This window comes from Melopsittacus undulatus, chromosome 2 (assembly GCF_012275295.1).
Source record: "Melopsittacus undulatus isolate bMelUnd1 chromosome 2, bMelUnd1.mat.Z, whole genome shotgun sequence".
In the NCBI taxonomy this organism is placed as follows: domain Eukaryota; kingdom Metazoa; phylum Chordata; class Aves; order Psittaciformes; family Psittaculidae; genus Melopsittacus; species Melopsittacus undulatus.
This window is the reverse complement of record NC_047528.1, coordinates 17,483,462-17,507,624: the sequence shown is the minus strand read 5'-3', so window position 1 is coordinate 17,507,624 and position 24,163 is coordinate 17,483,462. Positions and strand designations below refer to the sequence as shown.

Sequence of the window (24,163 nt, the reverse complement as noted above, 5' to 3'; positions counted from 1 at the left end):
TTCTTAATCTCTTCTAACCTTAAAAAAAACCCAACAACTCAAAACCCCAAAAAACTTACAGTCCAGAACTTTACATGTATTAAGTGCATTTAATTTTATTATGTGTAAGGAAGTAATTTTATTTCACGAACCACAACTGTATTGGTTTATCTGAAATTATGTTGTGTTTCAGATTTTAGAAATCTTTCCAATAGCTTGCATTTATGTTGAGGTACTTAGTGTCTTCATACCAAACAAACGTGCATTTTAAAACATGAATTTCAAAATATTAGTAGGTAAACTTCGATAAAGTTAATTTTCATAATGTAAATTTTAATTTTAGTTAAGTTTACTTTACCAGAGTTTCTGAAGTATTACTGTGTATTTGGAAGAGTTCAGTAGGTCTTATGGCAGTTTGAGGAAGCAGTGGTGGTTTTGTATGCAGCTCTCTTCAAATGCTTGACATTGCAGTGACAGGTTACAGGTCTTGATGTGTTCCTCTGCTCTTGTCTGTAAGCTCAACTCCTGGGGGTTTGCACATACCTTCTAGGAAATAAATCTCAAGCAATCTCCTCTCAACCTGTTGTTGCAGTAAATTTTAAGTTACTGGCCAGTATCTAATCTTTGATCTTCTCTTGCTCTGGTGACCTGGATATACAGGAGTACTTACAATTCCATGTTGATTCAAGGGGTAAGCGCAGATGCAGATAGTGACAGAAGTGGATGTGCCTGAAATGAGTACAGCACCCTTGGGATGGTGAGGGAATGGGTCAGGATTTGCACCCCAGGTATTAAAATATCAAGGTGAAAGAGTTGGTGGGATGCTGGGAATCCAGTGGGAGAGAGAGAGCAGAGGGATGCAGTGTTCCCTGGTTTTCACTGTGAGCTGGGGTGCTGGAGGGAGTAATAAACGTAGTAATTTTATGCTTGTCCTTTCATGCTCAGAGAAGGTGCTGATGTCAGAACTACATGAAATATCTCCTACTGAAATCAGGAGGACAGGTCACTGCTCAAGCTGCTTTATCAGACTCTTGGATTCAATCAGCCTAGCTGTATCTATTGCTCTTTACATCTTTGAAGAGATTTCCTTACCATCAGTCATAAAATTTAACCTTCTTTTTAAATTTCTCCTTGAAATCAGGAGAGAAGCACACAAACAAAACCTGGAATGCACTTTACTGTCCAAACAGAAAGGGATAAATTGTTATATGCCACATAAACCCACTGGAGAAACTGGAAAGAGAAAAGCATCTATTATTTCAGCTAATGTTAACTATTTGTCATCACAGTGGAAATAAACCTTTTTTCCCCTATTGCTCCTTAGCTGTCACTTGAACTTACGATTTATTTTCCAATGTCTGGCAGTCAACTGCAAGTGATGGGTGGTCTGCATCAGTGCTCTGCTTGTCCTCCATGGTGGTTTGGTGCAAAGATCTCAGCATGATAAATCAGAAGCAGCTTAACTTTAGCCAGCCTGTTTTACTATTGTAGTCATTAATACCACATGATAATTGTGGTATGTCATAGAGCATCAAACTGTACAGATTTGTAATTGCAACTAATGATGTCTGTAAATCGTGCCTTCTCTGAGCTGAAATGTGTCAGTGTGTCAGTAATTCAAGCATCAAATAAAAAGCCTGCATTTAAAAGTATTTAGACAGTCTTGTTGGATTTCTGCATCTCCTGGCACATAATGAAACTGGGAAGTGTTCTCTGGCAACTTTGCATGATTCCTTCAAAAACATCTATTCTTATCTGAACCATTGTTCTAGAGCCAAACATGGGGAGGACGGGCTGGGGGGTGGAGGGAGAAGGTTTAGTTTGGAGGTTTTTTAATCCAGATTAATTCTTTTTATATGGAACTTTTATTGTTGGATTTAAAACTCAATGTTAGACTACACTGTTTTTTATATTGTATCAAATGGGTTTTCTCTAAATAAAAAATACTTATTGTGTGAATAGCTTACACAGAAATTTGGAAATAAAATACTGAAATGTTTGAGCTAATGAAAAATCTTTCCAAGTCCAATATAGAACTGACAAAATTTCACTTTTTACTTGAATAAAGTGTGATGCTGTTTTTCACTGCAAAATGTTTCTTTTTTCTTGTGATATGTGACAGTAGTGACTGTAGATGAGAAAGTCACTTGAAATAATTATTTCTTTAAAATGGGAAAGCATGAATTTACCAACTGAAGAACAGTATGCTAGTCCACTGTGCACAGCTTTATTATACAGTAGAAGAGAAAACCATGTATTATCATGAAGCTGCTATGCTCAATCTGTCTGGGACTTATTTAGCAAGTAAGAATGTTAATTTAGTGTATACTGGCTAAGATAACTAGTTGTCTGGGGGGTCAAGGTACTGACTTCAGAGGCATTTCTGAACAAAGATGTTGCAGTTGGTGGGTGGATGGCACTGGTCTCAGCTGTTGTATGAGCTTGCATAAATAGTATCATCTCCACTTTAATCTTTCGGGTGTTCAGAGGTAGTGTGCATATTTCTGTTTAACCCCTGGACACTTGCTGGCATGCATGACCCTTTAACAATTCCTATCCCTCTGTCCATCCCTGGCACCTTGGCTCCAAACAGTCTGGGAAGATAGCCAGTAATTTTGAAGGTTTTTGTTAAGAACATCTCTTTAAAAGATACATTTTCACATCATCAGTATACACTTTCTGTAGTACTTATTACAGTAGTGTATAGCACACTTCAAAAGTACTACTTGCATCTTCACTCAGTGAAGTAAATACTTCACAGTATTTACTCCCCTTTGTGTGTTGTGATCAGTTAAAAAGAATATATTCAAACTGGTGATGATGGTTACTGGACTTTGGCATCAGGAAAAAAGCTGTTTTTAATTTCAAAAAGCAGCAACAAAGGCTGGAGCAGTCTGTTTCATAAAGGAAAGTTAGCTTTTAAGTTGTATTTTAGGATAAGCATTTGATTTACCTTACCATAAATTTTGAGAATGAAAAAGATACTTAAATCTTCAGTATTCATGGATCTGTCTCTCTAAAATTAATGTGCCTTTTTCTCACCAATTTTTATATTGCTTCAGAGATGTCATTTTAGCAGAGTAGCTTCACAAGCCTCAGAAATTACCTTTAAATGTTGTGCTTTGGAGGGAGGTATCCAGAAGCTTTCATGCATCAAAGCTTTCTGCATAGTCCTTTTTCTTTGCAGGGGAGAGGGAAAAGATGCAGTCAATGGTGTTATTTTTGACTAGCTTTTGTCACTTTTGGTGGTATACTTTCAATCATGATTAAATACCAACATGGTAAGTGTAGCAAATGCAAAGAAGGGCTAAACTGAACTTCAGAGTGGCCTGAAGTATTTGATAAATAGAAATAAATAGAAACTGAATCTTCCTTGAAACCTGTAAAGCACTGTTCACAGGGAGAGAAGGCGAACAGCAAGGCTGGGAAATGTATTGCAATAAGTTTGTTTCCCTTTTTTTCAGTGATGATCTCACAGGTGCTAGCTTTTGTATTGCTCAAGTACTGGAATTTCTTTTGTAAAGATGGAGCCTTGTCAATTCCAGAGGTGGTTCACCCAAGGAGCTATACTTCTGAAAGTTCGACTTACTCTACTTTGTGTTAAAAGAAACTGAAGTACTAGTTGTAGACAAATGCTAATTAAAAAATTCAAGGACAATGTAGGTGGTATTACGTTCTTGGACATATTCTAATTATGTTACTTCCCCCCCTTTTTTTTATAGCAAACTTTGGCCTGTTCCATTTTAACAGCGTTGTTGAGTGAATTCTCAAGTTCGAGTAAAACCAGCAACATTGGACTAAGCATGGAGTTCCATGGTAACTGTAAACGTATATTTCAGGTAAACTAATTCTGTATAATATATGCTACCTGTCCTTCCAAAATTTAACAATTGGAAGCAGAATTATTTTCTTGTGCCAAGTGCATTCAGGTACAGTGCATGCCTAACAGCATTTAATAGACAAATATACTATAAATGCAGGTGTTGGCTACTGCAGGAAAGCTGGTAATGTATTTTTAAAAAACCTTTTATTGAAAAAGTTCAATCCCTTTTTTCCCATTTTATTAATGGTAGAGCTACAGATCTTTATGTGGTTGGACTCTTTAATGCCTTGGCTACCAATTGCAAACAAAACGAATACTCTCTGGAACAATGATAGTCTTAAATATAGCTTTGGTTTAAAGCCAAGGGGAGCTATGTATTTAAAAATATTATTGCAGATGGTGTAGTCTGGTTGTCTCAGATGTATTGTTTGGCCAGGCAGAAATGTTTTTGTGAAGGCATTGCTTTAAACTGGCTGTGGAACAACTTATCAACTTTTTTTCATGCCAAAGACCAACCCTCTCCTCCACTAGCTGTTAAAACATATTGTTAAGTTTTTCTTTTAATAACTAGCATTTATGAGAAGGTTTTTATTTCTTATTCTTTACAAATACAATCTAGTAATTTTGGCAAACGAATATGTATGGGGGGGTCTGACTTACAACGTCAGATTTTTTTCTGTGTTTTAATGAAAAATAGGGTGAAAACAGAAAATTCTCTTCTTTTTAGTAAAGTATTTATTTTAATCAACATCTGAATTAATGACTGACTCTATTAATATATTGTGTTTGTCCTGACTGTAGGAGGATGATCTGCGACAGATCTTCATGCTCACAGTAGAGGTACTTCAGGAATTCAGCAGACGGGAAAACCTCAATGCTCAGATGTCTTCAGTGTTTCAGCGCTATCTTGCACTAGCCAATCAGGTCTTAAGCTGGAACTTCCTTCCTCCAAATTATATCCTTTTAATGTCAGGCCCTTTATTACAGCTGACTTAAGTCACTTCTACTGGCTGATAGGTAAAGTCTTTGTGAGGAGAAAAAAATGTAAATCTTACAAGCCTTTTATTTAGTTCTTGATTTATGTTTTCTTTCATTAGTGCTCTTGGTAACCCCCATGCTTGCTAGTAAATGCTTACATACAGAAGCTGCTGTTGCTCTTCATTAAAGTTGTAAAGTATTTTATATAAAAAGCAAAACCAGTTTGGCAAAGCAGCCACCAGTTATGGGTTGATGGTTTATCTGGTTAGTGCAGGGGAGAGGAAAAGTGTAATATGGTACTTTAGTGCAGAGCCAAATGGTGAAGAAGTCCAAGGTCTGTCAGATTTTTATGTGGAGATCTGATCTGTCCTACTTCTCTCTCAGAGAAGAGGAAGGGGCAGGTAAATGCCCCATTATCTGGGAACGTGCATGTTCTACTGACTCCCTATAGAAGAGTATGCTCATATAGTAAAACATGTAGTTTCACTTCAAAATGAGAAAAAAGTATTTGCTGCCTAAGAGAAGTGGCATCTCATTTTTACACAGGTGCAGTTGCTTCCATTTTGACACCTTTGTGATATGTGCTGATTATGAAAGTCCAGAGAAAGGTGGAGATGGAAAGTAGGGGATGAAATTGGAATCAGAAAGAGTCTTAATGAGGGGGAGAATTAAAAAGATACAAAAAAGTTCAGCCCCCAAAATGGGCTAGAAAAATATTGCAGAAATAGTCACATTCTGTAATAGAGTTAAGACAGCACTTGCAGTGAAACATTGCAGTGCCTCTTTTAATAGCTAAGATGCTCAGCAAACTTCCCAAGAGCCAAATTTTTCATCTGGTTTATAAACTTGTTTTCTTAAAACCTCTTGAAATTGCTAGTAAATTATGCATACTGCAGGAATCTTGATGTTGCCTTCAAATTTATGGTAAAGGATTTGTTTACTTTCCTGGTTGGATGGTTAGAAGGTGATATCTGAGTGTTACTGTTGTCTTTGCCTCTGTTCATTATGCAGCAGGCAGGAAAAATGAAATTTATTTGAAACTGGATGTTCCTTGGCTCACATCTGTAAAGCCTGGTATCATTTGTATTGCCTTTATGGAAAGTGTCATGTATTAAAAGTAAATACCCCACTCCTATCAATCATTGAAGTGCATGTGCCTACAAGACTGAGAATTGAGTCAAATTATTGCATCTTACAAAAGTTTTTGGGAGATGATTTGGGATTTGTAAGAATTCAGATAATATGTGAACACTTTCTTTGTTTCCCTAAACTAATCTTATATAGAAGGAAAATGCTCTTGTGTTGCACAGTGGTGGTACCCTCTTTGTCTTGCTCTGTGCAAACCTCTGATGTAGTCTTAAATACTGATCTTGTTACAGTTTGAAAGTGTAGGTTCTAGTTCTTCATGAGTGCTTTATCCTAGCCCAAGGGTAAGTGGTGGAGCTAGATGCATACTAGCAAGATGTGAAGCTTTGGGAGTTACAGCTTTCATTTATACCTCTGTATAACATGAAGTGATTTAGTCTATAGGTGCTAGTAAATAAGTGTTAATTGAAACAGCTGAGCAAGCCATACTGCTGCTTAAGGTCAGCAGTGTTTTCTGCTACTTAGTCTACTTTAGGTACTACAGATGTTAGACAAATTCTGGCAACTTCTAGAGATCAGATGGACTTTTAGTCTGAGCCTCAATTGCTCTTACATGGCTTCATTTCAGACCTTTTCATAACTTCTGCTGCAGTTAGAATCATAGAATAGTTAGGGTTGGAAAGCACCTTAAGATCATCTAGTTCCAACCCCCCTGCCCTGTGCCGGGACACCTCACACTAAACCGTATCACCCAAGACTTCATACAGCCTGGCCTTGAACACTGCCAGGGATATGTTTTCTACCACTGGACATTTAATTTTGCTGTAAGAATTACAGCACTAGTTTGAGTCTCCCTTCTCTGTGTACCAGCCTGTTTTCAGAGAAGTTGGAATGGCTTTAATCAGCCTTGAGAAATGCATGTCTTAGCTGATGAAGATTTAAGAACTGCTGGGGTTTACACCGCCATGTTGATTGTATTGTGGCATAAATCTGTCTTCCTTCAGAAGACTGATTTAAAAGTAAGTGATGACACGGTTTAGTGCGAGGTGTCCCTGCCCGTGGCAGGGGGGTTAAAACTAGATGATCTTAAGGTCCTTTCCAATCCTGCCTGTTCTATGATTCTGTGATAGCTTGTGGGTAGTGCAACTTAACTTTGCTGCAGTTTCTAAGTAGATAACACATTTCATAAGAACATAAGAGCTGCTGTGTTGATTGATCAGTTGGTATCCTCTTGGTATTCTTTCCAAATCTTTACAGTACATTTGCTGAAGCAGTGGGCATAAATTTAGTACTCCAAGCATGAAGTAAAATGATCCATTGCATCCACAGATTGTATCTTTCTTCCTTTAGCTGGCATTTCCTCTCTCAAGATAATATTCATTCCCGTATTCCCTGCAGCATAACAATAACCTGCAGTATTTGTATATCATTTTAGCAAGTTTCTTGTATCTCAAAAAAAGGAAGTAGTATAAATGTGCATTAACTCTACAGTGACCGTCAACAAAAGGCACATTATTCAAGTCACCAGGTTGTGATATTTGCATCAAAACATACAGCTTCTCAAGAGTTCTTGTGCTGTTACAATGTAACAGCATTGTTAAAGTCTTGGGCAGTGCTGCCACCAGTCATAATAGAAGAGTTGTAGTAAGTCTGTATTGTCTATTGCTGGTATGAAAGATGCATTCTGGAACAGTCACTTCATTGGAGCAACAGAAGCTACCTACTTTCAAGTTGGAATTCAGTATTTTTCAAGTGTCTTGGCTTATAGTGCCTGCAATGGGAGAGGCAGGGTGTGATGAGCTAGGAGACTTTTTTCAGTCATGTGCAGTTTCTCCCATTTCATTTTTCTAACACACGGGTTTTTTTATCTGCTGCCCCAAGCTGTTAGTTCACCTGGTGTTTGCAGATGCTTCAGAGGTTTTTGGCAGTACTGTTGGAAGTGACAATAACACAGGATTCCTACATTGCACTATGAACACATGGTTGTTTGTTGTGGCATGTTGGCTTCTGTAGGGTTTCTTTTTTCAGGGCTGTTACAGTGCTGTTAAATGTTGTTTACTTGGGTTGAACTACTTCTAACTCCATCTTTTTTTTTAATCATTGATTTGACTAAGTAAGGAAGTACAGGTGATCACTACTGAGAGGTACAGTCCTCTTCTTCACAAGAGTGCTTTCAAGCATCCTGCTTCTAAAACATTGCAAATGTCCAAAGTCTCCAGTTAAGGAGCTGAATGTTGCTGGGTATAGTGCATTTTGGCATGGACGTACATGTCCTGTGGAGTCAGGATGTAATTATAATATGTATTCTTTTACCTCCAGTGATGTTTCTCATTTCTCCTTGACCTGGGGATTTGTCTGTTCTTGGCAGCCATGTTCCAATGGACTTTGGATAAATGTCCTCAAATGCAAAAGTTCTTAAACAGAACATAAGGTTTTTGTCCAACTGTCTTCCATCCACAGAAAGGTGTCTACTCATGTCATTAGGAGCTGTCATAGAATTACTTATCCTTTATTCATTAACATATGGATTATACTACATGAATGAAAAGGATTTGAGCTTCTTCTTGGTTTGCATTTGATGCCTCTGCTGGCTTGGCGACAAGCTGTCAAGTGTTCAAGCAAAGTTAAGAATAGGGTATTGGACATAAAATACAGGCTACATAAAGCCAATGGGAGGCACTACACTAACATGCATCATTGCTGTTCCATTGAAATTAATGGTGAGATGGCAATTGCATAAACTGACTGAAACGTTTGTCTAATCTGAACACTTTTTTAAGTATGTGTGTTCTTTGGCCACACAGTTAAAGGAACAAAGCTCTTCATATCTCTCTTTTGAAAGTGTCTCAAGAATGAGACACCTTTCTGGGAGATTCTGTGAACCATATAGCTCTGCAGACTTTCAGTATTTGAACTTGGTCCAACCCAGATTGGTAGCATCTGTTATGCATAATGGAAATGCATGAAAAACACATAGAATGCCTCAAGAAAACTTGAAGCTTGTTTTGAGGAATGATTCAAGTTGGCATTGCCTTTGAAAGAGCATCCTGCCTTGACACCTCCAGTGAGCATGATACTGAGCAGGGAACCACCTGGCTGAAAACTTACTTTAGCAGATTGGGGTCCCCAGTTTGATTTATTGCATGGCTGCAGAAATGATTGAACCTGTACCAAGGAGTGACAACACAGATTTCCCTCAGCAACAAGGTTGCTTTCCTTAGGTCTTGTGTTTCTTAGCAGCCTGGGATTATTCTGAATTTACTGCAGCAGTCTGTCCTTATCTGGAAGATGAAGGGTTGGGGTAACATCCTGGCTGTTGTTTGGGATATAAAGAAAAATTCAGTGTAACTAGATAGTTGTATATAAGAAAGTGCAAAAGAGAGCTGCATTTATCAGACTTACCACTCTTAAGCAAGCAGGTCCTACCTACTCTTACGTAGGACCTGACTTTGAAATCCCTGAAGCTTAGAAATTATTTTTAGAGTACTGTGTGTTTTCTTGACAATCATTTCTAGCAACTTTTTAAGACAAAGTTGGGCAAAACCAAGATAGACACATCCCCCAAATTTGATCATGTTGGCACTAAACGTATTTGTAGTTATATTGGATTTTTAAACATTTAGGTTTACCTGAATGAATTCTGAAATCAGTTGGCAGTGTGAGAGCATCTTAAAAGCATTAATAGCAGAAGAGGAAAACAGACCATTAATGGCTCTCTTTACGAAGGGGAGCTGTTTATGTGTATGTAAACATAGAATAGGGTTGGAAAGGACCAATTTGGTGGCCTTCTCTGATGGGGCTACAGAACTGATGGAGAGAGGTGGAGCAGGTGATGTCATCTACCTGGACTTGTGCAAAGCGTTCGACACTGTCCCACACAACATCCTTGTCTCTAAATCGGAGAGACATCAATTTGATAGATGGACCACTCGGTGGGTAAAGAACTGCCTGGATGACTGCAAGCAAAGAGATGTGGTCAACGGCTCAATGTCCGGCTGGAAACCAGCAACGAGTTGTGTCCCTCAGGGATGGGTGTTGGGACCAATCTTGTTTAACATCTTTGTTGGTGACATGGACAGTGGGATTGAGTGTGCCCTCAGCAAGTCTGCTGATGACACCAAGCTCTGTGGTTCTGTTGATACGCTAGAGGGAAGGAATGCCATTCAGAGGGACCTTGACACGCTTGTGAGGTGGGCTGATGCCAACCTTATGAAGTTTAACCATGCCAAGTGCAAGGTCCTACACCTGGGTTGGAGCAATCCCAGGCACAGCTACAGGTTGGGCAAAGAAGAAATTCAGAGCAGCCCTGTGGAGATGGACTTGGGGGTGTTGGTCGATAAGAAAATGAACATGAGCCGGTAGTGTGCACTTGCAGCCCAGGAAGCCAACCATATTCTGGGCTGCATCAAAAGAAGCGTGACCAGCAGGTCGAAGGAGGTGGTCCTGCCCCTCTACTCTGCTCTCATGAGACCTCACTTGGAGTGTTATGTGCAGTTCTGGTGTCCTCAGCATAAGGACATGGAAGTGTTGGAACAAGTCCAGAGGAGGGCCATGAGGATGATCAGGGGACTGGAGCACCTCCTATATGAAGACAGGCTGAGAAAGTTGTGGCTGTTTAGCCTGGAGAAGAGAAGGCTGCATGGAGACCTCATAGCAGCCTTCCAGTATCTGAAGGGGGCACTATAGGGATGCTGGAGAAGGACTCTTTAGGAACTGTAGTGACAGGATGAGGGGTAATGGTTTCAAGCTTAAAGAGGGGAAGTTTAGATTGGATGTAAGGAAAAAGTTCTTTAGTGTAAGGGTGGTGAGGTACTGGAATGGGTTTCCCAGGGAAGTTGGAAATGCTTCATCCTGGTGGTGTTCAAGGCCAGGTTGGACAGAGCCTTGGGTGACATAGCTTAGTGTGAGGTGTCCCTGCCCATGGCAGCGGCGTTGGAACTAGATGATCTTAAGGTCCTTTCCAACCCTAATTATTCTATGATTCTATGATCTAGTTCCAACCCCCATCCCATGGATAGGGACACAACACAGTCAACCGTGTCACCCAAGACTCCATCTGGGCTGGCATTGAACACTGTCAGGGACGGAGCATTCACAACCTCCTTGGAAAACCCATTCCAGTGCCTCACCACCCTCACAGTGAAGAACTTCTTCCTTATGCCTAACCTGTGTTTTGCTTTTCTGTTCTCTTGACCCAGTGATTTTAAGTTTTGCAATGATTTGTCATCAGCTTCCTAAATGGCAGTGAGTATATAATGGAAAGGCGTGACTCTTGAGCTGTGTCTGCATGGCAGTCACTTTGCATATGTGCTTTTAAGTGTAAGTTGGGCTTAAAGTGATTATCCTTCACACTTCCAGCTGTATAACCATAGCAGTAAAATATAACAGGAGTTGCAGAATCCGCTTGGGTGGGCAACATGAGACTTGGTACTAGTATGGGTGCACTGCACACAGCTTCGGAATTGACCAGTTTTAAAATTAGGCTGGGTCTTCCAGCACTTCCTACACCTGTTGCTGTAATCTGAGTCCAGTGTCTCCAACACAAAGTAGCTGTTTCATTCTCATGACAGTTAAGAATAATTGTGTTTAATAATTAAATATTTAAGCATACGTTCCTTTTCCTGAATCCTGAATGTATTTGCTGGGAGCATTAAACTATATAAAGATTTGTTTCTCCATAGGGGGCAGCAAGCCTCTGCATCAGTTTAGGCAGTTGCTCTCAGGCTTATCCCATGTGTTCAGCTGACTGGCTAGCAAGCCAGAGGAGATCTTAAAAATCTGAAAATCAGTATGTTAACATTATAACATCGGATGGCAGATTTCCAGGCAGTTACCTTTCTAATGCAGTTTTTGATTTGTAAAATGCAGATCTGACTGACACAAAGCTCTCCAGAAAATGTTCCAAACAACAAAGGTGAAGTGATTAAATGAATATTAAGATATTCGGGCCTTGGCACTCCAGGAGTTTTCCTTCCATTTCTGAGTAGTTCTTTGCAACTGTAGACACTTGTGAATCGGGGTCTGTCAGAGGAAACCTCAGCTTTGCTTTTTTGAGTTCTTAATTTACAGCTTTGTGGAAGGACAAGTCTTGATGCTTCTAGGAATAAAGACTGGGACCTGTTCTCAGATACTGGAATTTGTGGGAAGTTCTGAAGTGAAATGTTATAATCCCTCATGGCTGCCTTAGGATAAAAAATGTTTTGATACTCATCTTCAGCTATCAGCCCCTTCCTTTAACAGAGACAAAGGTAATTGTAAAAAAATGTGTAATTTTGTTTATGTTTGTTTTCTTCTTAAAATATATTTCTCCAAGAAGCATATAAAACTTTCTTTTTTTCAAAATTACAAATTTAGAACTTTAAGGAGATTGCTTTTACTCCTAACTCATGAAACAAAGCCAAGCATGGAACTAATATCTATGTACATAAATTTAGGCAAAGAGAAAATAAAATCCAACTTAAACAGTATGGTTTTCTCCCATTCTTCTCTAGGCACTAATTAGTGAGCATATCAGCCTTATGCACACAGGCATCTTAATTATATTTTTGTGCTTTTCAGTAGAGCTTGGTACATGGTATTGAATAATCTGTTCTGATTCAAGCAGAAGTTTCTTAGTAAGAATGAGTGTCCTCAGACTTGTAAACTGGGTGAAACATTGCTGTACTTCTAGTAGTTGTTACCTAGCTTGGATTTTCATGTTGCTTAACGTGAACTGTTACTCATTCTTCAGTAGAACTGGGAATGTTACAAACGATATTTGTTACCACAAGTGGTTTAAAATTGTTTTTCATTAAAAAAAAAGAATAAAAATAAAACCAACAAAACCAAAAATCCCTTCAGGATGTCATAGTAGAGACTGATCTATGCTTATCCTAAGTTTTTGTTATAGCTTGAGTGGTTACAAAAAAGTGTTGTGCTAGTTCTGTGCTTTTTGTCTCTTTATATATATTGAGGGGTAGATTAATTTCTGAAGACTGAATTTGGCTCATGTACACCCATGTACTGCATAATTTAGTGCCCTTTTTTTCAGGTTTGGCATAGCTGGACTGCTGTTAATAAGGCTGAACTATAGCACAGAATAAGTTGATGTGTTTCACAGAAGCAAGCATCTCTAGAGCTAACTTTGCTAACATTTGCATACATCCAGTACATAATGGAAAATGGGTGTAAGATCTTCATGATAGCTGCACGCATAATTTGTATTATTCAGTGTACAGGTATTTTGCTCACAAATCTGCTATTGTCAGATGTGTCATCAGTCTATTAGCATGAGAAATGGTACTAAAAATAACAGGATAGGGCTGCTAAATACTGAGGCTTGTTAAAATAGTGACAGCAAAGGAGCCCTTCTTTAATTCCACGTGAAAATTGTTATATAGCTTATCTCTGCAGACTTAACTTGGCAAAGAGCAAATTAATTTCCAGAGATTGGTAATTTATTTAATATCATCTTCTAATGTTGATGTATTACTAAGCCAATCATTTATTGGAGAGTTACAGCAAAGGACACTCTTGTCAATAAAAAGAAATTAAAATACTGTATTTTCTAAAATGTTCCAAATGAAAAAGGGTGTTTGCATGTGAGGATTTCATCCCTTCATTTTTTTTTAATCTGAGAGAACTAGGGCATTTTCTATTGCTTACATTACATCTATATTTCAGATGGAAGTAAAATAGACAATTCTGTGATTGGTATAGTTCAATACACACTGATAACTTTGAAAATGGTGAAGTGTTTTGCACTAATATGGAAATCCTTGATTGGTCTTACGTGTTAAAACATGCTGGCAACAGTGAAAGTCCACTTGATACTGTGCCATGGAAAGTCACGCTTTTGGACTGTGATTCTGCACACTGTTGCTAGGAATTTTGGGTTTTGGCAGAACTCAGAAGGCAAGTGTAAATAAACTAAAATGGTGTGTTTTGCCTTATGCAACAATTCATATTAAGCTAGATGTTTGCTTTATAGTAAGAAAAAAAAAATCAAAAGTTAAGGTGTCTGCTTTCTAGAATGATACCATTGTGAAATTTATTTTCTTCTAGACATATAAGGTTTATATCTTGATACACATTTTTTTCTAATACCTTTTGACTTAGAGTACAAAAGTTAATGTGGTTCATTCCAGTAAGTAAATTGCATGCAGCTGAGCATGCTGTTACTTATTCTGATGGTTGTGTTAGAAAGAGATCAGAGAGGATAATGAAGGGTTTAAAAAAGGCATAAGTTGCTGAGGTAAAGCAATTTTACTACTGCTCAGATCGGGGGTGTTACAGAAGGAATCACTTTCAAAAATCTTTGGTAAACATGTTTTGCATGATCAGACTAAAAGAATGAATATAACGGTTTGTTTAAATGTTTTTGCATGTTTTGCATGATCAGACTAAAAGAATGAATATAACGGTTTGTTTAAATGTTTTTGCCAATTTGTATTTGCAGAATTTTGTAAATTAAGTTATGCCAGAACACATGGTAAGAACTGAAATGAGTGCAGGAAAATTGTGGCTTCACGGTGTGCATGTTTTCATGCATGTCTCTTACAAACGTGCTTAGTATGACAATCCTTACGGTGTCTTAAGCTTTTGTTCTTCACACTGTGATTAAAAAAATGTAGATTACTGCAGGGCTAACCTATCTGCATTCTGTGGTGCATATTTGGCTACTTAGAAAAATAAGATACAGATTTCAATGAGCTATAATTAGCTCTCATAAGGCCTTTTTAAAAGCTGCCAGGAAAATTTTATAGAAAATTATTTCCTATTTTGCATAAATTTTAACACCTGTTAATCGCGGTTGCTTTTTTCCCTTCTCGCTGTGTCACATTAGACACCCTGGTTATCAAAGTGATCGTATCACCATGGTATGTCTCATAATTATGATCAAACTGTTATCTAACATTCCTGAAGCATTCTTTTTTTCAATACTTAATACCTTTTATTCCTTGGCCTCATGCATGAATTATGCTGTGTATGTGAAGAGGCTTAAAGTTTGTTTCCATTACATTCTTTCTGAATGGATCCTGTTGTATCTAGGATTTTTTTAAAGCCAAGTAGGAATGTTATTGTTGACCTTGACACCAGATAACTGGGCAGACATTATATAGCTATGTTTGAATCCTCACAAAATGTGATGCTAAAGCCAACAGAATCCTGGCGTGAGACTCTCCTGGACAGCCGAGTTATGGAGCTTTTCTTTACAGTAAGTTTCTTTCTTCAACTTTCATAGTCCAGACCACAGGGAAAGCAGCTCCTTCCTGTTCTAAAACAGTTTTGTTGGACTCTTCTTTTTGCAACAGGTAGGACTGATTCTGTTAACTTCTTGCTTATGAAAGCAAACAGAAGTGTTGTATTTTTCTTAGGTTACAGAATATGTATTCTGCCTATAAATTGCCTTAAACTGATGATCATTGACGAAGTAGAGGGTGTATAGTGATCTAAACATTTACACATTTGATACTTCTTTATATGTACTCATCAAATAAGAAGCATGATGAGCAGTAATAGAGTATCTTTCAGATACAGTGTAATGGCTCTCAAAAAGATGAAATGAATGTTATGTGTTTGCTCATCTTAAAGCACTTGCTCAGTGAAGCAGCTGAAAATAATGTATTTGCAATTTTCTAGCCAGTTTCAGCATAGAGTTCTGCGACTCTTTCCTCAGCACAAAGTAAATCCAAAAAAGTTAACATAAGTTAGGAAGAATGGGGAAGAGTTGGGAAAAGGGAATGTAATACTCAGTTTCTGTAATTAAAAAAAAAAAACATATTAAACTGGATAAAATTAGTGTGTTCTTTCTACAACTGTTGGAAGAAGTTTGTAGTCGCTGCTGAGCTACAGGTTACTATTTGCTGTTACAGGTTACAGCAGCAACATGTATTTGTTTATAAATTCATTTTCTGTTATATTGTATCTTGTTACATTTCTTAGAGTCTCAGAATTGAGCATTCTCAGCCTATTTTAATTTTTGCAAAGCAGAGAAATAATGTGCTCAAAACTTGGATAAAGTTGTTTTTAGCAAAGTCAGTGTAACTCTCCAGCGCTCCTTGAGAGTTGTCTGATATGGGTTTGGATACATGTCCTTGCTTTATGGGATTTTTCAATAAGTTATGTATTTTGGGGGGTTGACGGCAAGTTTATCTGTTCCAGCAGTTTTGAAAAGGTGAAAAAAATCATTGGCAGAACTCTTAGCAGCTACACTCAATCTGAACAGCTGTCTAGACTATCCAGACAGTTGCTACTGTCAGCTGTGAATCTCCACATGCAAATAACTTTTTGGGTTACATATTAACCCTTTCTTGTTTAATAGTATGAATTTGTCAGAGTTGGGTATCTCTTCCTTGGGTTGGTTTACAGTTACTTACTCATGCTAAGAATAACGCTTCGAGTAACATGCAGGATTGTTTTAATACATTTCCATTTTACGTGATAGTAACCAAAACTCGCCTGTATTTGATTATTTTTGAACAAATGCTAGGCAGGGCAGTATGCCATCCGTTTTGGTTTTAGATTCCTGATTTGCAGTGGTTGAGGCCTGTAGTATTAGTTTGCTATTTGAAATAATGTAAGTGAATGGTAGTAATTTATACGCATGTATCTGATCTGAGAAATTTTAATAACCTTGCAAAAGTTGGCAGGACTGCCATGTTAGAGAGAGCCTTCACATCTAATCTCAGCCTAGTGTGGGATGTATATTAGGAGGGGTATTTTTGTTGCAGGGTTTGTTTCTCCTGCACCTTGATCTTTCAGAGATTAATTATGCAGCTAATCCAGCTAGTTATGAGTTGGGTGAAGTTGCAACTGTAACACCACAGGGAAATGGTGTTTTAACTGTTCTTTTATGTGTAATAGTGCTGAAATAATTTAACTAACTTTGCTTCTGGGAGGAAAAGCTACCCTATGTTTTATTTAGTCAGTATATCTTATGTGAAAGAATCAGAAGCGTGAGCCTAAGAAAATACTTTAAATCCATAATTGACAATTAAAATAAGTACGTGAGAATATGATTACTGGAAAGTTAAGATTTGAATCTAGAAAGAGTCACCAGCAGAAGTAATGACATAACAGTGTGCAGATATGCAGGAAGATTATTGTTGGCCTTGTATAATGTAAGGGTTGTTGCCAAGGAAGTGATGCATTCATTTTTGTCTGTCTTCAGTGTTTACCTCTGCTAAAGAAGCATCTATATAATCTTAATTGAACTTGTTGACTAACTTTAGCAAGACTCTGTAGCCTAGGCATAGTTAGCATAATAGAGATGACTGTCATTATTGCTGTTTTTAGAAGGAGCAGTATGTCTGACTGGCTGGCATCTGTTTCTCTCTTTAAGACGTAACATTCAGTAGACAGTTCAATTTTCAACATGTAGGTGAGACTTAAATCAATGTTAGTTTCGGTGAGTTAATTTGAGGCTAGAATTTTGTGAGCCAAATCATGATTTTGATGTTTACTATGGTTTAGAGAGCTGTAAAAACCTTTGCATTTCAGACTGAATGGAAGTTCTAGTAAGCTTTTTTTGGTGTGTGCTCTTTTGGATTGAGAGCCATGTGACTGTTGTAAGAACACCCTATTTTTGTGTATTATTAACTATCTCACTTCCTGAAAGGTACATCGAAAAATCAGAGAAGATACAGATATGGCCCAAGATTCATTACAGTGTCTGGCACAGCTGGCGTCTTTGCATGGGCCAGTCTTTCCCGATGAAGGTTCGCAAGTTGATTACCTGGCACACTTCATTGAGGGATTACTGAATACTATCAATGGGTATGTATGCCTCCTCTCTAAATTTAGATGGCATCTTTTAATCTTTAGTTTGGAGTGTAGCAAATCTGTGTGGAGAACTGGTATGGCTTGCTTATTTCTGGATGTAATTTGTGCTTACTGTTGAATTACTGAAATTAAGAGAAGGCAGTTTAAAGTAGGTGGGACTTAAGTAATGTGAAATAATTTGTTGATTGAAAATAGACCAACAAAATCAATTAACTTCTAGAATTTTTCTTAGTGGTGAAAACTAACTGCTATTTCTATCCTTAGAATTGAAATAGAAGACTCTGAAGCGGTGGGAATTTCCAGTATTATCAGCAACCTGATAACTGTATTTCCTCGCAATATTTTAACTGCCATTCCAAATGAACTTTTCTCTTCATTTGTTAACTGCCTTGCACACCTCACCTGTTCTTTTGGAAGAAGTGCTGCCTTGGAAGAAGTGGTAAGTATCTACTCTCAAATAGCAGGTAGCCTGTTGTGGGGTTTTTTGTTCCTATTTGTGATAAGCATAAGTAACATGAGAATTTGGCTGTTTTATGAACAACTGTTGCGAATTCAGTGGTTTTGTTCTAGATATTTCTGAAATCACGTCTGAGGATTTTCTTTTTGTTTTAAACAACTTAATTACACACTGTGCATCATTCAGACTTTGATTTAAAGCACTTGTTATATTTTCCATTTTAGAAAGAATTGATTCAGTTAAAAATATTGCTGACTTGCTCTTGTAGGACTTTTCTGAAAACTGTTGTAGATAATGAGTTAGTTTTGAAAGCTTAAAATGACTACATGAACATACGGACAGACAAACTTAACTGCTGTCAAGAATTCTGAGTCAGGAACTTCTGTTTTGAGTTAATGTAGCTGTTAGATCTGTTGATAACCCCATACTCTTAAGCTGTTTGAATCATCCCTTCATTGCCGACGCAGTTCAAATGGGAATTCTGTGAACAAATCTAGCACAGAAATTCAGAGGATTTTTTCTGTTTACTTCTTTCAAACTTCAGTTGTAACATTTAAGAGCAGTTGGGATAGTCTGAGTCTTCTTCTAAAAATTGTGTGCAAAGATAAAAATTTATAGAGACCTAGTTTAAGGGAAAAAGCCCATAAGAATTAAGGCAAACAGTCTTGCACTTGAATTATTTTTATGTACAGTAGCTATCGATTTAAAATGTGATTATTAAGTTATTAGCCAATATGTCCCTCATTATCATTTAAAAGTATGAATTTTTGCCATTTTTGCTGTATTGACTGGGCTTAATTACCTGCATTTAAAAACAATTATAAAAGTACTTAGTTATAAAGCTGGTGGATGTGTTTCTTTACCAGAGATCACAGATGTGTTAATCAGCATTTCTTGAAGTGCATTAGTTTCTTTGTTGCGAGGTTAAAATGTATTGCATGTGACCCAGCACTCACTGAAACTTCCAAGTGTGTTCATAGCTTAATAAAAAAATTGGTGATTAAATTTAGAATCTATAATACAGCTAATTTCCATACCTTATTGGTCAAAACTTGCCCTGCTTTTGAGACTTTTTAGCATAACAGTGAATATGTGTTTTGATGTTTACTAGCACATTTAAGAATGCTGTCGAAAGCCTTATAGAAAAGACAGAGCAAAACCACAGACACTCATCATTTAAATTAATGTTTTAATAATTTTAATAAATACTTTTTCCTCTGCTCTGTTATTTGAGAGCTAGAATATGCAGCCATCTTTAATGAAAAGTGCTGAACATAAGGCCATTCAAAACACTTCATCTCTTTGCAAAAGCTTATGGTAGCTTGTACCACTGTCTGGTACTCTGTTTTGGAAATGGCTGGCTATTTATCCAAATAAACTGTGGCTGCCTATACTTGCATAATCCTGTAATTTTTTGCTGAAGAAAGTCTTTTCAGTGTTAAATATGTTCTCAGATTCAGCAACATCAGAGCGAATGTGAGAATTTTTTTTTTAAGAGAATATTTTCTCAGTCTCCTAGAATCTTTGTTCTTTGCAAATAGAAACATTTACACTTCCACCTCTTCCATTCTGTCATAGCTCTCACAGACATCTCAACTTCATGCTGTTTCTCTGATTTCTAGGAAGATACAGAATTCTGTTGGTGGTGGTCCTTCAAAAAAAAAATAACTCTTGTATCTTAGCAGTGTGCAAGCAATAAGACATGCTACAGAGGCATAATGATACTGCATGCTGTGCCTGTAGATATACTACTTTGCATCCCTGAAAACAATCTTTTGGCTTAGGAATGCCCCAGCCATGGTTAATGTGTTCCTGAGCTTCTTGTTTAGACTGCCTATGGTGAGACCTTCTGTGAGCTCTTGTACTGTCTGTTAATTATGAACTTTTCGTAAAATACTGTGTGTGTTGGCCTCACTAGAGTCCTCATAATATTCGTGGAACTTTTCAGAAATCTGATGTGCAGCAGAATGCAGGCAGGTGTACTTCCTAAGCTTTGCTGGTTGGAAAAGCTGTTTTCTCCATATTTCTGCCACTTCATATGCGAGCAGAATACCTCCTGTGAGCGAGCACTGCAGAAACCCTGTCAGGCACAAGGAGTCTACTTAGCTGAAGACCTGCTATGAAAACTTAGGAGGTCCTGAACCATAATATGCAAACCACTTCAAAGCAGCTAATGCTGATTTTAAACCAAGGGGGAAAAACCCCCAGTCCAAACATAATATCAAATGCTGTTTTACATTAACCTGCTGCTGTGGCTGGAGAGGTTGGATGAATGACATTGAAACACTCGCCTGAAAAGCTATGCTGGTGGAGGGCAGCAAGCTTCAGCAATGCTGGGAGTTTAAACACCTTGTTTAACAGTGCTTATGCAGAAGCAGAAATTAAATAGTCTCCATCTGAATTAGTGAAGAGTATGAACGGGATGTTGGATTAAAAGTCAAACAGAAATAAAATTATATTAAAGGCTTTTTTTCCCAAAATGACTCTTAACGCACAGCTTGTGTTTCCTGATATATTTTTTCAATATCATGTGATGGGAGAGATCATTCTGAATTTAGTCGTCTCTGCTGTGCTTCCAATTCTTTCCAGCTTATTGCTGCTTGGCAAATTTTAGAGGTTTTAAGTGTCATCAGACTCCAACGGAAGAAGTACCCATGTTTCCCATACTAGACAAATTAAACATTTTTGCTTTGACTTTTACTGATTTTTTTTATCTTGCCTCTCCTGAAGGTCTGAGTGCTGAACTGGTCTCTGCAATTACTTCTGTTGGATCCATCAGAAAGATTTAGCTCCCCAGTCTACAGCATGTCATTTAATTTGCCTGTGTGGCATCTTTGGTAGCCCAGCTGTAGCTCATGTGAAATTAGGATTGGGAATTTTTGGTAGTTTCTTTGTGATCGAATTTGTTCAATAAGGATAAACTCTTTCTACTATTTTGGCATGTATTTATGGAGGCACTTATTAATCCTAGCTTCCTTATGAGAATACCATAAAGTGTTAAAAACTTTTTTTTCCATGGTATTAACTTTATGAATTGTATAGATTTGAGTTCTTTTGTTGTTTATAAAAAGACATGTCTCTATTAATTTATGCTCTGGATTATTATATATTATTAAAACTTATATGTAATTTATATATGTAAATGTATTATCCACATGTCAAAATACTTCAGGATTGAATGACAGTCCTTGAGTTCATGTGTCTTTTAGGCAAGTTTTAGAAAGATATGGTGTCCATCCTAAACTTGTGGCTTATGTTACTGTTGAATGCGATTTTGGCTCCCTGCTTGTCATCTTCACCTTTTGTTTTCATACTTGTATCAGTGTACCCCATATCTTCCTTCTGCAAATATGACTACTTTGCAGTTATAAAATGATGCTGTGAAACTTTCTTGAAATGCTTCCAACACAGTATCAGTTTTCCAGCCAGTGTTTTCCTTGCCTGTTCATCCAGCTATGTCTGTAACTTCACTGAAAGTCAGAAATTCTTATGTCTGGAGCACGATTAACGCTTTAATATTTTATTGAGCATCATTTTACTGAGCTCTTCTATCTCAGAGTGTGTGATCCTGTTGTTTAAAACTTCAGAAGACTTCTTAGAGGATAGGAATGTCCTGCTTTAGCAGCATGTTCATCTGTACAGTTACACTTAGGTCATTTGAAGTTGGGTGTGTAGTTCCAAGTTCAATTTTTGCATCAAATCAAAAAGTTAACAGGTACATTAAAATACTTTTAAAAAAAGAAATAGCCTCTTTGCTATTTGGGTTCTTTAGTTCGCCTGTAACCTGGGACTTTGTTTTTCAGATACGTTATTTCTTTTTGCAGCTTGCGTACTACATAGAAACATATAGGAATAACTAAAACATGATGTAGTAAGCAATTGGAGTAAATTGAGTAAGCAGTTGGAGGTGCAGGCTTACTCTGGAATTGTGCTTTTTTGTTTGTTTGTTTATTCATAGAATGGGAAGTTGTGTATCGTCATCAAAACTGGTTACCTTTAGTAAGGTTTCTTGAACACATGCAATGTTGCAACGATTTCCTCAGGAACAGATAATTATCATCTTTTATCTTTATTTCAGAAATAGTGGAATACATACAAATCTATATGCACATATTTCATATTTGTCTAGTTAAAAAGAAATGGCTCAATTCTTTGTTTCTAATAAGAGCTGAGCTGCTTGGCATCTTTGGGGTAAAAGCTTGGTAGCTTCTGTGTTTAGGTAATCATGCATTAGTGGGTTAATTTAATACTGTTTTGATTTTGAACATCACATGAAGAGAAATAGCTAAGCACTTTGTGTTTTTAAAGCCTAGTGAGCACGAAAGCTGCACTGACCTTTTTGATGTGTTGCTTCAATTCATTCTGTTTTCTTGGCTATCTTTAGATGGGTTTTGCGACTGCTTTTTTTAAATTGTTTCAACATTAGAAGAACATTGCTTAAATAATAATGAATATAAGTATATTACTCTGTCGTTTAGGACTAAGATTTTTGTTTCTTTTATCTCTTACAGCTTGACAAAGATGACATGGTGTATATGGAAGCATATGATAAGTTGCTGGAATCTTGGCTTACTTTGGTACAAGATGATAAACATTTCCATAAAGGTTTCTTTACCCAGCATGCTGTTCAGGTTTTTAATTCCTACATTCAGTGCCACCTAGCTGCTCCTGATGGTACAAGGAATTTGGTAAGCCCCCATACTGGTAGTTTTTGATGATGATATATAGTAACTAGCCCATGTCTTTTGTTCTGTACTGTATTATGTAGCTGAAGGGAGCTATTGTAGAATTAGTATTTGTGACTTTGAGAATGAAAAATTGCTTAATTTGTTCCTTAGTGGCTATTTTCCAGTCTGTTTCTCTCATTCTGAAGAGGAAATAAAGGAATATAAAGTTGGAAATAACTTTAAAAAATAAAAAAAATTAAACCTGTTACTCAAATTAACTTGCATCTTAGTGTTCTTTACACAGATAAAATGACTAAACTCTTGACTGTCCTTCTCTAGGACCCTAGTCCAGACAGTCAAGAGTTTAGTCATTTTATCTGTGTAAAGAACAGTAAGATGCAAGTTCATTTGAGTAACAGGTTTAATTTTTTTTTATTTTTTTATTTTTTTAGGTCCTTCTCTGGACTAGGGTCCTAGAGAAGGACCTAAAAAAATCCTATATGAAATTGTAAGCCTTTCATATGGTTGTTACCTTGCACTCATAGACTTTAAAATATAATTTTGAAGTGTAATTGACATGCATAAATATCTGAGAAAATGTAGGAAGACCATGTTCAGACTAGAAGAAACTCAGAATATTTTGTGGTTCTTTTGGATAAAATGAATTCCTAAATTCTAGAGAAGGCACCATATAAAACTTAATTCTGCACTCCCAATATGTAACAGATGGTAATAACAGTGCCAAACCAGTGAGAAATATTTCACAACAGAACTTTGAACTCATGTCAGGCGGTCTTGACATAACTTGTATACACAGGTTAATTCATGTCATTCTGTGAGATAAGTCATTTATCCCATGGGTAACCTTTTAAAAGCCACAGCTGGCATTTTAGAATGCTTCTTGTTCAATATCAAAGCAGTAACAGGAACTTTCAGTCTCTGCTTTGAGACCAGAGGCTCACCCTTCAGTAAACAGCTGCAACTTTGAAGTTGCCAGAAGAGAATGATTTGCTGGGTTACATGAAGAAAAGATGGGTTTAAAGTACTTAGGATAAAGAGCTGTGTGTGGATTCAGTTTTCCAGAGCCTTCATAGAAACGAAACAGACTGATAGCTTTAACTGTCATGTGTATTTTATTTTGTTAGTTGTGTAAATTTTATGATTCTCTAAGAGCTGTTTTTAAAACTGTTTTTAACATCAGTACTTAATTTCTACATATCATGGTTCATATCTTCAAGGATTAAAGTCTGATTATTATTGAATTAGTTTTTGTAATGTAGATGATACAAGCTTTGAGAAATGAAACAGTGCAACTTCTGCATAAGCAAGAAGTTAGATGACGATGATTATTATTATTATTAGTCTTCTGCTTCCCTGAATTTACAGCATTTACTTTATAAAGCTCCCCCA

General features: G+C 37.2%; 1 protein-coding gene across 2 annotated transcripts in view; it reads left to right on the top strand.

Annotated features, from left to right (window-relative positions):
• XPO4 (exportin 4) overlaps positions 1-24,163 on the top strand; it is an 82,753-nt gene that overhangs the window by 35,326 nt on the left and 23,264 nt on the right. For both annotated transcript variants that reach the window (XM_005149754.4, XM_031049514.2), the window contains exons 5-10: positions 3,702-3,818; positions 4,604-4,757; positions 14,950-15,062; positions 17,466-17,623; positions 17,894-18,068; positions 22,598-22,774. In XM_005149754.4, the coding sequence (XP_005149811.3) occupies positions 3,702-3,818; positions 4,604-4,757; positions 14,950-15,062; positions 17,466-17,623; positions 17,894-18,068; positions 22,598-22,774 (894 nt within the window). The remainder of the gene's footprint in view (positions 1-3,701; positions 3,819-4,603; positions 4,758-14,949; positions 15,063-17,465; positions 17,624-17,893; positions 18,069-22,597; positions 22,775-24,163) is intronic.